General features: G+C 38.6%; 1 protein-coding gene across 1 annotated transcript in view; it reads left to right on the forward strand.

The window, feature by feature from the left end:
* Positions 1-18,173, forward strand: part of DROSHA (drosha ribonuclease III) — a gene marked incomplete at its 5' end in the record, with an annotated part of 122,339 nt that overhangs the window by 33,691 nt on the left and 70,475 nt on the right. Inside the window, 3 exons of the mRNA XM_079704044.1 lie at positions 3,007-3,078; positions 4,674-4,755; positions 5,953-6,027. Of these exons, the coding sequence (XP_079560170.1) occupies positions 3,007-3,078; positions 4,674-4,755; positions 5,953-6,027 (229 nt within the window). The remainder of the gene's footprint in view (positions 1-3,006; positions 3,079-4,673; positions 4,756-5,952; positions 6,028-18,173) is intronic.

The following is an 18,173-nucleotide window of genomic DNA, read 5'->3' on the forward strand; positions in this document are numbered from 1 at the left end:
TCCACCTCACTACAAATAACTCAATTTTGTTCCTTTTTATGGCTGAGTAATATTCTATTGTATATATGTGCCACATCTTCTTTAACCATTCATCTGTCGATGGACACTTAGGTTGCTTCCATGTCCTGGCTATTGTAAATAGTGCTGCAGTGAACATTGTGGTACATGACTCTTTTTGAATTATGGTTTTCTCAGGGTATATTCCTAGTAGTGGGATTGCTGGGTCATATGGTAGTTCTATTTTTAGTTTTTTAAGAAACCTGCATACTGTTCTCCATAGTGGCTGTATCAATTTGTATTCCCACCAACAGTGCAAGAGGGTTTCCTTTTCTCCACACCCTCTCCAGCATTTATTTGTAGTTTTTTTGAAGATGGCCATTCTGACCAGTGTGAGGTAATACTTCATTATGGTTTTGATTTGCATTTCTCTAATGATTAGTGATGTTGAGCATCTTTTCATGTGTTTGTTGGCAATCTGTATGTCTTCTTTGGAGAAATGTCTATCTAGCTCTTCTGCCTCTTTTTGGATTGGGTTGTTTGTTTGTTTGATATTGAGCTACGAGCTGCTTGTATATTTTGGAGATTAATCCTTTGTCTGTTGCTCCGTTTGCAAATATTTTCTCCCATTCTGAGGGTTGTCTTTTCGTTTTGTTTATGTTTTCCTTTGCTGTGCAAAAGCTTGTAAGTTTCATTAGGTCCCATCTGTTTACTTTTGTTTTTATTTCCGTTACCCTAGGAGGTGGGTCAAAAAGGATCTTGCTGTGATTTATGTCATAGGAGTTCTGCCTTTGTTTTCCTCTGAGAGTTTTATAGTGTCTGGCCTTACATTTAGGTCTTTAATCCATTTTGAGTTTATTTTTGTATATGGTGTTAGGGAGTGTTCTAATTTCATTCTTTTACATGAAGCTGTCCAGTCTTCCCAGCACCACTTACTGAAGAGGCTGTCTTTTCTCCATTGTCTATTCTTTTTTTAAAAAAAATAAATTTATATATATTTGGCTGCATTGGGTCTTCGTTGCTGTGAGCAGGCTTTCTCTAGATGCGGTGAGCAGGGACCACTCTTCATTGCGGCATGCAGGCTTCTCATCGCGGTGGCTTCTCTTGTTGTGGAGCATGGGCTCTAGGGCATATGCGCTTCAGTAGTTATGGCACATGGACTCAGTAGTTGTGGCTCACGGGCCCTAAAGTGCAGGCTCAGTAGTTGTGGCCCAGGGCTTTGTTGCTACACAGCATGTGGGATCTTCCCAGACCAGGGCTCGAACCCATGTCCCCTGCATTGGCAGGCAGATTCTTAACCACTGCGCCACCAGGGAAGCCCTCTCCATTGTGTGTTCTTGCCACCTTTGTCAAAGATAAGGTGACCATATGTGCATGGGTTTATCTCTGGGCTTTCTATTCTGTTCTGTTGATCTATATTTCTGTTTTTGTCCAGTACCATACTGTCTTGATTATTGTAGCTTTTTAGTATAGTCTGAAGTCAGGGAGCCTGATTTCTCCAGCTCTGTTTCTCTTTCTCAAGATTGCTTTGGCTATTCGAGATCCCTACCTTTTTAAAAGGTAAGGGCTGTGGCATATTTTAGAGTAATTATGAATCTAACAGTTGTTAGCAAGGTATTTTAAAAATATGAATAATTGCACAAATTTGTAGCTCTCAAATATTTTTAAATGATTGTAGGAAGAAAGAAGAACTTAAAAATGATAGTGGCCTTAGCATGTCACTTCATCTGGTTTAGAACTCATTACCATGAGAAGGCTGAAAATGGATCTCTTATTAATGTTAATTATGAATTTCACTCAAATTAGCCACCATCCTAAAAAAAAACAAAAACAAAAACAAAAACAAAAAAAACAAAGAAAGCACCTAAGAGTTAAACTTCATTTCTGAGAAAAAGATTTCCAGTAGATGGCATTATAGGACTATTTGCTTTTCTTACCATTCCTTTTGCTTGTGGAATTAAAGTTTGTTTCTTTCTGATTGCTGTGGTTTGTAAAAATGATTACCTTTATATAAAGTCATCTTATGGACAGATCAAGGGACCAGAAAAGCCCACTTAACACATCTCTAGGGCTTCTGAGTCTATTATTTTCCCCAGCTAGTCAGCCAAGCCACTGCATTAACCTCACACCCTTCCTTTCTCAGTCCTTCATTCAAAAATATACGTAAAGAAAACCTATTAAATCTAGGCACTAGGCTAGTGTCTCATGATACATTGGTAAAGCAAGACAGATGTGGATTTATCTCATCTGAGCTTTCCTTCATTTTCACACATACCCTGAGTATTAGAACAGGAAATGAGAGGTGGATACCCAAGTGGCTCAGAGCTGGGGTCTAGAGCAAGAATTTCTAATTCACCAGCTACCTGCTTCCTTCGGCAAAGTATCTGATGACTCTGCCTTTGTTTCCTCCACTGTACTCTGGGAAGAGTAGCTGCACCTGTCTCACAGGGCTGGTTACATGAGTGACAGTATGTGAAGCAGTAGAACAGTGCCTAGCTCAATAAGTGGTAGCTATTATTATTTTTATTACCACGATTGCTTTTGCTCCAGAGCCAGAGAGGCAGCATGAGTTGTGTCTACTACAATGACTTATGAATCTATAACTGATGAATTGTCAGCCTGCTATTCCTGCTCTGCCTGAAGAGCTGAAGATTCTGAAAGATTTTTAAAACCTGAGAAAAAGAAGTATTTAATTGTGGTTTTATTAATTCTTTAGAGGCAATATATTTGGTTTTAATGAGTTCTTGTCATGTTTGTGTTGCTGCTGCTAATACAGTTAATTAAGCACCAACATTATGCAGGTTTCCTGTAGAGACTGGGCCAGCTGGGTTCTTGCCATTAAAATTCAGCAGTTGTGGTCAAATTTCATGTGCAGTATTGTTAGCAGCTTAGATTAAGGTGAAGCTTTCCCATTTGGTTCATGGCCTTCTGGGTTAGGTAGCAAACACATGTACAGTGTGAGCGCAGGAAGGTATTTTGAAACTGAACTTTTCCTCCTTATTATTGCAGATTCCACTGTGTAAAGTAATTAGATTCAACATAGACTACACGATTCATTTCATTGAGGAGATGATGCCTGAGGTAAGGGAAAAGATTATTTAACAGCTTGATGCAGCTTGCTCTTTTGTTTATTCCACACATATCGTTAAAGCATTGAACTTGGCCAGGTCTGGCTTTTTGCCATAAGTATACCCTTAAAGTATTGTGTTCACTGTTGAAAGGGCCAGTCAGATGTAGTCAGATGTAGCTTTAGGAATGAGGTTAAAATTCGGGTCGTTTTCCAACTTACTGACCTATTTTTGAACCCATTTCTCCTCCTGTTGCAGCTACTGATAGTAACTTTACATCTGTTTCTAGTTTGTTTTGGACAGGGGACAGCTTTTGGTTACTGGTCCTTATCAGAGAGGAAATTAGAAAAGTGAAACTGAATCTGATAGCAGTTTGAATAATCTTATTCATTATCTCCAGTGACAAGATCAATGCTTGGTTCATTTTCTTTCCCATATATTTACACATTTTTCTTCCCATATATTTACATATTTTTCACTACGTATGCTCAGCAGCAGATTTATCTAAATATATACAAGAGGTTTAAAATTCCAAAGCAAGATAAATGTGAATCTCAGAATGATTCATTGCCTGATCTTGAATTTAGTGCTGTCAACAAATCACACTAAGAAATAACAACTAGACAGCAAACAAGCTTGTGCACTTAACATTGTGTTGGAGTCGGGGTTGATTTCCTGAGCCCCTGGCTCCTCTTGCAAACCTTGTTTAACGGTGCGGCTCTGTCGAGGGCAGCGGAGCACCCAGGGGGATTGATGAGCATGACACGCATGCTTAGTTTGCACCTATTTCATTCTGGGCAAGTCCTGTTAATTCCACCTGTCTTTCAAAAAGAATTGAAGAGAAAGGGCCGCCCCTTCATTCTTCAGCTTGGAAGGGCTTTTTTGCTTCCTTTTGATTTTTAAGGTCATAAGCCTTCATTTGCTATTGTAAAAGTTTATGACTTCTGGCATGATCTCACGCAGGGAGAGTTATGAACCCCGAGCAAAACAAGTAGGAGGAAGAATTATGAGACAAGTCTCACTTGCAAATATATCATCTGTTAAGCTTGTTTACAGCAGAAATTTTGATACAAAGTTCTGTAGTTTTTCTTAGCCCTGTATTTGCCTTCATTAAGAATTGGAACTTTTTTGGCACAGAGACCTTTGTTTATGGTAACTTTGTAATAATAGTGATTCTGGGTGTATTTGAGGGGTGGAGGTGAGCAGGGGTGGAGCCGGGGAGGTGCTGGGGACGAGCCTATCAGAGCTGGCCGCGCAGTGTGTGATTTGAATTAACAGAAAGTCCCTAGGAGATTCTCATATATTTTATAATTGGGTTAGAAAAATATGACGTAAAGGAGACTCTGATTTTTAAATTTCACAACATTTTATTTGTACATGGAGAAGGGCCAAGTTCACATTTTCTTAGGAATCCTAATGACATTATTGCTTACTTCATTAATGTTTCAAGCCAATGAGCTATTATAGGACAGTGACCAAACTAGGAAATTACCTTGTTTTAGTACAGTTGCAATAGACACTTTTTAAAACACTTGAACTAGAACAATCTGAACCTTGTTAATACATGTTTGCAGTACTACAGTGATTTGATTTTGGTTTATTTTTCAGAATTTTTGTGTGAAAGGACTTGAACTCTTTTCATTATTTCTATTCAGAGATATTTTGGAATTGTATGACTGGAATCTTAAAGGTAAATAATAGGATTTAAAGAAAAGTGTAGTGCTTGTCGAAGAACGTTGTGATATGTGTGAAAACTCTTATAAAAGTGGGGGGACATAGTTGAAATTCCTCGTACTTTTGAAATACCCAGGGAAAAGTTTTTTTCTTTTTTCTTTTTTTTTTTTTTTTTTTTGCGGTATGCGGGCCTCTCACCGTTGTGGCCTCTCCTGTCGTGGAGCACAGGCTCCGGACGTGCAGGCTCAGCGGCCATGGCTCACGGGCCTAGCCTCTCCGCGGCATGTGGGATCTTCCCGGACCGGGGCACGAACCCGTGTCCCCTGCATCGGCAGGCGGACTCTCAACCACTGCGCCACCAGGGAAGCCCCGGGAAAAGTTTTTTATTCATAGGAGTGCGTGTTATCATTTGACATGAATAAGTTGTTATGGTCTCATTTTAATACAGTTTGACAGTGTCCATTACGGAAGATTACCGTTAATTGTTACCTAACTGGTACCTCAGAAGATGGTATCAGTTATGTTGAGTGACTACCTTGATTTATCTGCATTGGGGAATTCTCATTAGTTAATATTTTAAATCTATTGAACTTTACTGTAATAAACTTCTTCCAAGATGACAGTTTATTAAAACAGAACCTTAGTTAACCTTCGAAACACACACATACACTGTGAGCTACAGCAGTTCAAAACTTGATACTTGGTTCTTGGATAATGGTTCACTCTTTTGGAAGTGCCTCTATTCCAGCAGACACTTATTTATTTATTTTTAAAACAGTATATTGATGAATGGCTTTTCAAACCCAAGTTTTTAATAGTATTTCTCTCTTTTTTCCCCAGTTGTATTGGTTAAAATGGAACGGAGTGAAAACACAAGCATATTATATCATCCAATAGTTTATTTATAACAAAATTCTTTGTTATCTTTGAATTTCTAAAACTAGTTTTACCATATATACCATATACCGTATATAACCTTGGGGCATTCATTCGCCTTTTTGGGTGGTCTCCTCCCTCCAGTCTTCATGGAATGTTTGTGGCAGTTACCACATGATTGATTTAGCTATTGAGGAGAAAGGGGTGGTTTTCTTATGTCCCTACTTCTGGTGGTATTTTTTTGTAGTTATCATAAATCTTAGGAGTTAAGTTGCAATGTTTGTTTCCTAAGGTGGTTTTATTTATTTTTTCTTTCCTTTTCACTTGTTTGCTTTAGGTCCTTTGTTTGAAGACAGTCCTCCCTGCTGCCCAAGATTTCATTTCATGCCACGTTTTGTACGATTTCTTCCAGGTAAATCTTTTGACTTGTCAGTGACCCGGTGAGATAGTGCATCTGAAAATAAGCCTGCCATTCTCCTTTCAGTCTTCAGGGACAACTTTCCCACCTCAGACACTTAATATCTACTTCTCAGGTCAGGCATGAGAATGTAAAATTATACATGTTGATTTGTACCCCTGCATAATTTATGGTAGCCCCAAGTTAGATGAGCAATGAGAAAATTGATTTATAAATTTTGAGAGTCTACTTGATAAAATATCAGGCAAGTATTAAAATTAACATGGAAAAATGCATGTGGCTTAAAAAATGCATATAGTTACTTAGAAAACAATTATAAAATTTTATAAACAATATGATTATACCTATGCTAAAAATTACTGCAGTAATAGTTATAGTAAGATAGTGGTATTATAGGGTTTTTTTTTCTCTTTTTTGACATATACTTTTATTCATTTTACAGTGAAAAAAATAATTTATTCTCTCATGAAATTAAAAATATATAAGTAAATATATGACTTTTATATTTTTAAAACAATATTTTAACTATTTTAAAACTTTTGTCAAGAGGCTAGCTGTGAGCTATGGCATTGTATTTAGTGTTTTTAAAAATGGTTGGGTTTTTAATGAAATGTTTGGATGCCTTTTTGTTTGTAAAGTCTTCACCATCCTAAATGAATTCATCCCTGGAATCTCACTCCCGTATCTCACTTTCTGGTGGCATCCATCTATACTTCCACCCCCTTGTTCCCTTATTCCTTTTGCTTCTGCTTGACTCTTCTTTTTTCTCCTTGTGTGCAGCCACCTTTCCTTGCTTTCTTAAGTCCTGTCCTCTGACTTCTGTCTCTCAGCTCTAGTAACCTCAGCCCCTTGTGCTAACCACCACCTTGCATGGAAATGTCAGTTCAACCATTTGCCTTTTCTTCTCTGACGTTTGGGCCACTCAGTGATACGGGAGGGAAAAAAATGGCCGCTGCAATAAAACCGTGGTTTGTAATTCCAGCTGGGGAGCTTTTCAGCGTGTAAGCTTGCTGCCCACGTTTACATATCAGCAGCTTCAGAAGTTCAGCCTCATGCTCATGCTTTCCTCCTCGTGCCCCTTGTCCTCCTGGGGGCAGGAGCCCTTGCCTCCCTCATGCCTCAGAACCATCCCTTGAGCCTGTCAGATTCTGGGCCGTTCACAGCCTGGCTTTGCTTTGGTGCCCCACCTGCCTCTTAGCTTGTCCCCACCCTGCTGCAGCTGCTGATGCCAGAGCCAGCCTGCAGAAGACCAAAGCCAGTGGACACGCTTCAGCTGAGTCTCCTCCCTAATGTGGTGCCTGGGCTCTTGTTCTGGTCTGCCTGCTGCACTCTCCTTACTTGCCTTCTGGCTCTCTGATTCGTCCTTTGTGGCTTTTGTCTCTTGTCTTTTCATTCTAGTTTAGCTTTTCCTCCAGATTTTGTCCATGCTACCCTTTCCTCAGTCCACTCAGTCACAGTGGCTTATTTTTATTTTAGCATGGTGTTAATCATATTTTTAGTATTGTTAATGTTCATTTTGTTGGGAAAATGCATTCAAAAGATTTTCTCTTTTGTACATCTGGTTTTATTGAGAGGTCCTTTGTATTTTTAAAACATTTATTTATTTTTGTTTATTTGTTTGGCTGCATCGGGTCTTAGTTCAGCCTGCCAGCCCTTTGTTGCGGCACAACAGCGGGCTTCTGTCTAGTTGTGGCACATGGGCTGTAGAACGCGAGGGCTCAGTAGTCGTGGCGCACGAGCTTAGTTGCCCTGAGGCATGTAGGATCTTAGTTCCCTGACCAGGGATTGAACCCACCTTCCCTGTATTGGAAGGCGGATTCTTAACCGCTGGACCACCAGGGAAGTCCCGAGGTCCTTTTCTTCTTTTCAAGTGAATGCATCTATGATTTTTTTTTTAATCTTTTTTTTTTTTTTTTTTTCTTGCAGTATGTGGGCCTCTCACTGTTGTGGCCTCTCCCGTTGCGGAGCACAGGCTCCGGACGCGCAGGCCCAGCGGCCATGGCCCACGGGCTCAGCCGCTCCGCGGCATGTGGGATCCTCCCGGACCGGGGCACGAACCCGTGTCGCCCGCATCGGCAGGCGGACTCTCAACCACTGCGCCACCAGGGAAGCCCGCATCTATGATTTTATAATGGAGCTTTAGCGGTAAACTTATTAGAAAATGGTGTTAGAGTGAGTTTGTTGAAAAGCCTTTCCTTTCTGTATCTGTCTGCCTGTAGGCATTTTATGACCAAACAAATCTCTAAGAGAAAGTGGACATTTTTAAAATCATCTTAAAGAAGAATCTTATGTCAGATATTTACTTTGTGGGATTTCAACTCTCACAAAATGTTTCTTGCAACTGTATAGAGATAACACTTAGGTTGTCAAGAAGGGAAAGGTCTATTGACTTATTTTTAAACAGGATTTACTTTTTCATTAGACTTCCTTTTGAAAATATACTTATTAAAAAAAACCCGGGACTTCCCTGGTGGCGCAGTGGTTAAGAATCCTCCTGCCAATGCAGGGGACATGGGTTCGATCCCTGGTCTGGGAAGATCCCACATGCCGTGGAGCAACTAAGCCCATGTTCCACAACTACTGAGCTTGTGCTCTAGAGCCCACGAACCACACCTGCCAAGCCCGCGTGTCACAACTACTGAAGCCAGTGAGCCTGGAGCCCATGCTCTGCAACGGGAGAGGCCACCACAATGAGAGGCCCATGCACCGCAACGAAGAGTAGCCCCTGCTGGCCGCAACTAGAGAAAGCCCCCATGCAGCAACGAAGACCCAATGCAGCATTAATTAATTAATTAATTAATCAATTAATTAAAGTAACAGCTATTTCAGGGACTTCCCTGGTGGCGCACTGGATAAGACTCTGTGCTCCCAATGCAGGGGGCCCAGGTTCGATCCCTGGTCAGGGAACTAGATCCCACATGCATGCTGCAACTAAGACCCGGCACAACCAAATAAAAAAAAAAAAGTAACAGCTATTTCAGAACAATGTTAGTATACTTAACACTATTGAACTGGATGGTTAAAAATGGTTAAGGTATTTCAAATACATAATACAGCTAATAATACTGTATTACATATTTGAAAGTTGCTAAGAGAAAAAAATCTTAAATGTTCTCATCACAGAAAAGAAATGGTAATTACATGATATGATGGAGGTGTTAGATAACACTATGGTGGTAATCATTTTTCATTACATAAGTTTATCAAATCAATGTGTCATACCCCTTAAACTTACATGATGTTATATGTCAGTTATATCTCAATAAAGCTGAAAAAAATGGTTAAGATGGTAAATTTTATAATATGTTTTTTATCAAAAACAAATATTAAATCTTTAAAAAGTGACAACAGGTCAGAAGTAGAGTTGCAATGTTACTGACTAGTGGACCTAGATACCAGAAAACAGTTTCTTGATAACAGATACAATTTAGAATACTAAGCCAAACAAAGGGAAATTTACCTCTGTGAAAAAGAAAATTAAGTTTAAAAGTAGAAAAAGGTTAAGGATTTTAAAAATCAGTATTTCCTACATTTTCTAAAATGACATGCTTTATGAGTATAATTAAATTTTTTTAATTTTAAAAACTGAAATAGTTTGTGTCTCTAACTCCTCAAGTTTATGTAATACTACTTAAGTTTGGCTTTCTATAATTACAATGTAAGATTCAAATTAATCAGTTCTTAAAAGGCTTAACTTATTAGCTTCTTCTGTCACTATTCGATTAAGAAACTTCATCATAATTGTTGGTGCCACAGGGTTGAAACTGTCAAAGTTTTATAAAGGAAGATAGTGGTTATGTGATGAGTTAAAAAATACAGTATGTATATAAAATTTTAAGCAGAAATTTCATTCTATTTGTATTCTATTTGGTATAGCACACTCTTCCTGAATTTCTTTGGGAAACAGTAACCTTTGATTATTATCTCCACTGAGACTGTCAGAGATTATAAATATTAGAGGACATTGACCAGTCTGCACATACTTCCTAAAATAACAAAAGATAGCAAGCAAGGTTGAAATTTAAACCACCTGTCATTTAATTTGGAGTTTTAGAAAACTTCACTGAAACTCACCTCAGAACTTCATGTAAAGTTTGATGAAACTGGTTAGGTAAATCCTACCAAAAACAAAGGATAAACATTAGCTCAGTTTTATTCCCATGTAAATTTATTTTCAGGTTTATATCTACTAAAACAGGAAAAATGTTATCTATTCAATGTACTGTAACCAGAACTTTTGTAGAAATTAAGGGAGACATCAAATAACTGATATCCTAAATAGTAAAACGCATCAATAGGATTTTGAGAGCAAACTTCTTAGGGTCACTACAAGTTATAATATTTTTACTAAGATGTCATTTTCCAATTATTTTTTGCCTTTCTATACTTAGGCCATTAAATTTTTAAAGTTCATTAACCTATAGCTACTTTATCCAAGTTTACTGCAAGAAACTTTAGGTTTCTTCTATTATACAAAGCCTTTATGTTATATTTTACCAGTACTAACACTATGGAGAGAGTTAATGTCATTATCACATAAAATATATCTTACAATTGTTTACTCAATAGTTACAGCAGAATTTCAAAAGCTGTCCTTACTTCAACTAGAATTATCTTCTTATCAGTTCTCAGATCATCTCCAAACATTTGTAGTTTGTTCTATTTTGTCGCTCTTAGTAGAAACTCTTTAAAAACTGCTATCTGAGACTGATAAGGAAATACATGGAAGCTTGATTCTGAAAGGAAACATTTAACACTTTAATTTTCAACCAGTTATATACACATCAATATTATACATATGTACATAATATACATATACATTAATGAATACATTTACATATGCATGAAGGAGCACACAATATTGTAGACTGTTTTTAATTAGGCAGAACAGTTCAAATTTAAAATAGAATATTCATTTCAAAAGACAAAAGTCACTATGAACAACAGTAACTTTTCTGTACCAATGAATGTAATATGGAGTTAACTGATTTCAGAACACAGCTGTTAGTAAAAAAGTCATACAATTAGTAAAAATATTTATGACTTTGCCTACACAGTGAAGATTCTCCCAATTAGTGCATGACTATAAATGAGCTGTTTTCAATAATAATAAGTTTTAATTTAATTTAATAATAAGTTTTGGGCTTCCCTGGTGGAGCAGTGGTTAAGAATCCACCTGTGCTCTGGAGCCCGCAAGCTGTGCTCCGCAACAAGAGAAACCACCGGAGTGAGAAGCCTGCGCACTGCAATGTAGAGTAGCCCCTGCTCTCTGCAACTAGAGAAAGCCTGCGCGCAGCAACGAAGACCCAACGCAGCCAAAAATAAATACACAAATAAATTTTTTTTTTTAAAGAAAGCAAAACCCTGAAAGATATAGAAAAATGCCTAATGTATAAAATGCATTTTGGTATTGGACAGCAAATTATGGTTGATTCATTTTTCACAATGTGACTTCACTGAAAATCTTTAGAAAATGATGAGTTCAAAAGGAAAATACATTTTGATATATATTTTCATTTTTTTCTGTTCATAACTTTTTTGCATAGTGGTCATCATACTGATAAATGTTTTGCATCCTAATTTTTAATAATTCATCAAGCAGGCAGTTTTTTTTTTTTTTTTTTTTTTTTTTTTTCAGTACGCGGGCCTCTCACTGCTGCGGCACCTCCCGCTGCGGAGCACAGCCTCCAGACGCGCAGGCCCAGCGGCCATGGCTCACGGGCCCAGCCGCTCCGCGGCGTGTGGGATCTTCCCGGACCAGGGCACGAACCCGTGTCCCCTGCATCGGCAGACGGTCCCCCAACCACTGCGCCACCAGGGAAGCCCCAGGCAGATATTTTTAAAGATCGTGATATGTAGTACCAAATTTCTTGTCAAAAGAATCCTATCAGTTTATGCTGCCATGAAAAATGCATTATTCGTCTTCTTCACGTTTTGGACTTTCCTTCCTTCCTCCATCCCTCCCTCCCTCCCTCCCTCCGTTCCAACTGTAGCTCTGTGAGGCTAAGGAGTAAACAGTCTGTCTTGTATCACTACTAACATACTACTAAGTGGTGCATAGCAGGGGCTCAGTAGATACTTGTTTACTGGCTTTATTTAATTGGTCATAATAGTGTCTTAGTAAAATATTCATGTATTTTGTTACTAATAAGAGTGAGTGTGTTTTTCAAACATTCTTTGGTATTGTCTCTCATTTTTAAAAAGTAAACCTTTGATTGAGGTAGAACACAAATACTGAAAAGTGCACATATCATACATGAAAGACTCAATGAATTTTCACACAGTGAATATGACTGTGTACTCAGCACCCGGCTCAAGATTACCAGCATCCAAGAGCCCCTTTCCAGTCACTACCCAGCCCTTCAAGGTAGCCTCTATTCTGGCTTGAAAATACCATGTATTAGTTTTAACTGTTTCTGAATTATAAAAACTAGAATTGTATATTCTTTTTTGTTTCTGTTTTCTTCTGAATTATGTTTTTGAAATACCTATTGTCACAGTTAACTGTAGCTGACTCATTCTCATTGCTGTATAGTATTATATGGTATGACTAAATTAAAGTGTATTTAACCTGTCTGTGATTAATGGACATTTGCATGTTTTCAGTTTTTGACTCTTTCAGATAGCATACATGTGTTCACCAAACACTTGTACATGCCTTTTGGTGAGCATATATTTATGCTTTTCTATAGTGAATATATACCTAGGAGCAGAAATTCTGGATGTGTTTATATTAAGCTTTGTAGATACTTTCAAACAGTTTTCCAAAGTGATTGTACCATTTTACCGTCCCACCTGCAATATATATGAGAGTTCATGTTAGTCCACATTTACACCAACACTTGGCATTTTTTTTTCTTTTTCAAGTTAGCCATTCTGATGAGTATTCAGAGGTATAACATTATGGTTTTAATTTTCATTTCCCTAATGACTAATGAAATGGAGCACCATTTCATATATTGACCATTTGGATGTTGTCTTTTGAAGTGCCTGTTCAAATCTTTAGCTCATTTTTCTGTTGGGTTATGTCTGCCTTTTTTCTCATTTACTTGTAGGTATTTTTAATATATACTCTATGTGAGTCTTTTGTCAGATATATATATTGCCAGTACCTTCTCTCTGATTGCTTTTTCACCATCTTAATGGTGATTTTTGGTGAATAGAAATTCTTTATTTTAATGTAGTCCAATTTACATATTTACCCTTTTTGCTTGGAGCCTTTTGTATCTTAATTTTGAAAACTTTGCATACTCCAGGGTCATCAAGATACTCTTCTATATTTTCTACAAATTTAGGTCTATAATGTCTCAAATTTGTTTTTACAAATGGTATGAGATATGGGTCAATATTAATTATTTTCAGTATGACATCCAGTTGACCCAGCACCATTTTTTGAAAAGACCATTCTTTCTTCACAGAATTGAAGTGTTACCTTGCCCTTAATTATGTCGACTCTGTGTGTGTGTATGTGCGTGTGTGTGTGCGCACAAACAGTACAAAAGTGTATGAAGTAAAAAAGTGAACACCCCCTTCTAGACATGTGAAAATGAATAGGCGCTATAAATGGTTTGATTTGTATTTGTTTTAACCTGTACAGAGAGAATTATGCTTTTTTCTTTAAGTGGGATAACACTAAATATGTTACACAACTTGACCTTTTACTCAGCTGTTTCGGACATCCTCTATATAAATACATTGCCTCAATCTTTAACATCTGCATGGCATTCCATAGTATGAATGGACGTTAACTTTTTTAGCGGTTCCTCTAGTCATGAGTATTTTGGAGGTCTCTATTTTTCCTCCATTACATATAAATACTTCAGGAATAGTCTTGTGTATCTATCCTTTTGCATTTGTGTGAGTGTTTCTACAAGGTAGGGTTCTAGAAGTTAAATTATTTAAGACAGTACGCACATTTTAAATTTGGAAAGAGTTGGCCAAGTTTTCTCTAGAAAAGACATAGTTGGTAGTTCTAACCAACATTTTTAACAGTACCCTTTTTCTATACATCTGCCAACAGTGGATATTACTAGTCATTTGATAGGTAAAAAGTCATCTCATTATTATTATTTGCATCTTACTTGAACTCCTGTGAGAATGAGCAGCTTTTATATAGTATTACATGGTCCTCTCATTCTCATTTGCTTTTTGTTTGTATCAGTTTATTATACTATGTAACTGAAAGTTTATCAGTCATTCCAGTTTCTCTCTAGTTCCTCAGTTGACCTGCTTTGAAGACAGCTGTCTCAATTGCTTTATACAAATTTATCCAAAGTTAAGCTTATAGTTTAAACCAAGGATTATTCAGTGCAGGCCAGTTTACCAGAAGTCAAATCACAGAACAACCAGTTTATTGATATTTTAAGAGTCTTCTCAAATTTTTGTTTCTTTCCTATCCCTGCCTCTACCTGTAGTAGCCAAATAGTTGATATGAGCTCTCCTAGAGCCACTTTAAGGTTTTATCCTGACTGTAGTCAGGGCTGGGGCAGGGCATAATTCAGGTTAGGAAGGCTTACGGGAAAGCCTGTTCATTGTTTATATCATTGCTGTAGTAAAGCTTTGAGAATCCTGAATCAATTTTGCAAATCAGTTATCTAGCAGATTGATTTCTGGAGAAGTAATTCTTTAGGTATGGCTGACAGAGGGCCAGAGGGTGGGAGAGTATATCATAATTCCCAGGAGGGAAGTGTAGTTTGGAAAAAACATCAATTGATATAGCATCTTAATATAACTTTGTATTTGGAAAGTTTAGAAAATGCTGTGTTGTTAATACAAATTTTCAAAACTTAAGATTCTACAAAGGTGTCTTAGTAGGAATACAGAGGAGACATGGTAATGAAGTTATAGTTATTCTCAATGTAAGGAAAGAGGAAGGTATTTTTATATTTCTTAAAATTGAGTGTTACAGTCTTGAGAAATACTTGTTTAACCAGCTGTATTCTTTTAAATTTTATTTTATTTTTTTTGGCTGCATTGGGTCTTCGTTGTGGTGCGCGGGCTTCTCACTGCGGTGGCTCCTCTTGTTGCAGAGCACGGGCTCTAGAGCGCAGGCTCAGTAGTTGTGGCTCGCGGGCTCCAGAGCGCAGGCTCAGTAGTTGTGGCGCATGGGCTTAGTTGCTCCGCAGCATGTGGGATCTTCCCCGGACCAGGGCTTGAACCCGTGTCCCCTGCATTGGCAGGCGGACTCTTACCCACTGTGCCACCAGGGAAGTCCCCCAGCTGTATTCTTAACACAAATTCCCTAACAAATTGCCCCTCCCCCCAATAGCCATATAAATAATCAAGCAATATAAACTGAGAGAATTGGGTCTCTAAGAAACAGTTTATAAAGTCTGTCAGTTCATTAATGACTGTCCAGATCCATTCCCCGAAACACAAACTCCAGTTCTTCCCGAATAATGAACCGTTGTCACGGTTCCAGTCCCAGTGCTGGCAGAATTCCTGCTAACCTTAGCTTACCCACTCTCATTTCTCATTTATATCATGTCCTATTTATCTCAGCCAATGAGATAAAGATTACTTCCTAGCCCTCAGTGACATAGTTCCATAAATCCCCAACATAAACATGAAGCAAAGCAGACAAACCAAAAGAGCCAATTCATTAACATTAGTAAATTCATGGCAGTCTGCGAGCAAGTGGCCACATTATTTATCCGCTTCAGAAAGTCATTCCACAAATATTTCTGGAGTGTCTTTTTTTGCCCTGCTGGGTGTGAGGGATGCAGCCCTTGCCCCGTGGGCTCTGCAGGACTTTCTAGTCATGTCTACTTTTCCTTATATTTCCGTAAGGATTTCACTTCAGGTTATCTGTCCTGAGTTTCTACTTTTTCACATTGGTAAATATCTATCTTTTTAGATTTTAGTTGCTATTTAAAATATTTAGCAGATTTCAACATGGATTTACAGTTTCTCCTTCAGCATTACCAATTTTGCACCTGATGTGTGTATGTTTTTTAAAAAATTATTTCTAGTTCTGTGCTGCTATAAAACTCTCCTCCGTCATCAGCAGCTTTGCACCTAATCTAGGTAGATGCGTTCTCATAAGCATTCAGTGGCTTTCCTTCTTTCTCTCACAGGTATTCTTCTCCTAAATTGAGCGGTGCCCTTGGATTGTAGGTTTAAGTGTTACCCCCTCCCACTAGCTCTTTGAGTGTTTTATTCTTTTCACTTAAATTCAACGCCCTTACTCCTTTTCACTTTTATTTGAAGTGCCCTGAAGTCAGCCACTGTAACTGCTTGTGGGGAGATTCTGGTGCCAGTTTGTATACCTGGAGTTGCATATCTTTTCTCCTTCCACCAGGCACCAACCTCCCCAAATAAAATCTGAATGTTTTTTTCTAATCCTTGCAACAAAACAACACTCTGCTGCTTATAGTATCCTAGACTCCTGATGTATCCTTATAGGCTTACAGTGCTTTTTAGTAATCTTAACAAATATAATGATTACAATCTAAATACTATTTTACTCTTTCCTTGGTGCCTAGAATCTCGTTAGTGTGGCAGTTCTTCTCGGGGCTCTCCAGGTTTTCTTTATCCCTGCTGCTCTGTATGTGGACATGTGCAAGTGTAAGTCAACTTACTCTGACTTTAAGAGTTCTCTTGTCCACCTGCTCACTTCAGGGCCCCCTAGAAGTAGAGATTACCGTGGACTCAGACGGACAGGTAGGCATTATGACTATGCTGGGCTCCATAGCAAAGAGGGGAACATCACTGATTGAGAAAGACATGTCACGTGCAGGCGGATTAAAATTTCTATTGAGACAGACTGAGAAATATGCCCTTAACCATGGAAATTTGTTAATCAAAGGGGACTCCTGGGTTTAAGGCAGATGTTTTGTAATGAGGCATAAAAGATTTTTACTGCTGTGAACAATAATATGAAGGGTAGGTAGAACATGTCCTCATGTGGGTTGATTGTATTTTGTACTTTAGTTACTTCTTAGACAGTTATTTTTTTTAAGAGACTCTGTGTCTTTAAGAGAGCTCTGTTTTCAGAATGTTATCTGCAAAGATTCCTCTAGGAACAGTTGTGATTAGTCATCATTAGCCAACTTGCTTCTTGAAGGCCTAGAGCTTGTGTTTTTGTTTGTTTTTTCTTTTTCCATAATTGCTACATGGGACCACTCATAGTGCCTGGCACATGATGGTAAAAAACATGCTCCCGTCTGAGAGTCAAATCCAGAGCGCTTCCCGTGCTCTGTAAAGCTTGGCGAGATCTGACTTCCCTGCTGCCTCCCTCACGCTCTCCTCCTCCTCACTCCATCCACGCTGGCCTCTTGGCAGTTCCTGGAACACGTCAATCCCACTCCACCTTAGGCTTTTGCTATGTTTTCTCCCCAAGACACCCCGCTCCCAGGTAGCCTCAAGGGGCTCCTCCGCTTCTTTCAAGTCTTTGCTCACATGACACCTCTTCAAAGACGCCTTTCCTGAGCACCCTTTTATGTGTAGTTGCCCAGTTTGATCCTTATTCATAGCGGTCATCTCTGATCTATTATTATGTAGTTGTTTTTTATTGTATCTTTCCCTCCACTGGAATATAAGGGTTTTTTTTTCCAGAAGATGTTGGGGGTAGGAGTTTATTAATTGATTTATTTAATTTCGCTGTGTTGGGTCTTCGTTTCTGTGCGAGGGCTTCCTCTAGTTGTGGCAAGCGGGGGCCACTCTTCATCGCGGTGCACAGGCCTCTCACTATCTATCGCGGCCTCTCTTGTTGCGGAGCGCAGGCTCCAGACGCGCAGGCTCAGTAGTTGTGGCTCACGGGCCTAGTTGCTCTGCGGTATGTGGGATCCTCCCAGACCAGGGCTCGAACCCGTGTCCCCTGCTTTAGCAGGCAGATTCTCAACCACTGCACCACCGGGGAAGCCCATAAGGGGTTTTGGCTATTTAACACAGCTGTGTTTCCTAGGCCTGCTACATGATAGGTACTTGGTAATTATTGAATGAATGAATGCATATTTAGATTAATGAATGAATGCATTCCTACATATATAGTGGCCCTGTAGCAGCAATGCCATCTAATTCCAGAGCAGCATCTGAGATAGAAAGACACAGATCAAAAAGAAATGTTGATCCTTACTGTCTTCTCTCGTAGATGTGTAGGCTTAAGTTCTTAGCCCATAGCAACTTGAATTAAAATCTTT

This window comes from Hyperoodon ampullatus, assembly GCF_949752795.1.
Source record: "Hyperoodon ampullatus genome assembly, chromosome: 4".
Lineage (NCBI taxonomy): Eukaryota > Metazoa > Chordata > Mammalia > Artiodactyla > Ziphiidae > Hyperoodon > Hyperoodon ampullatus.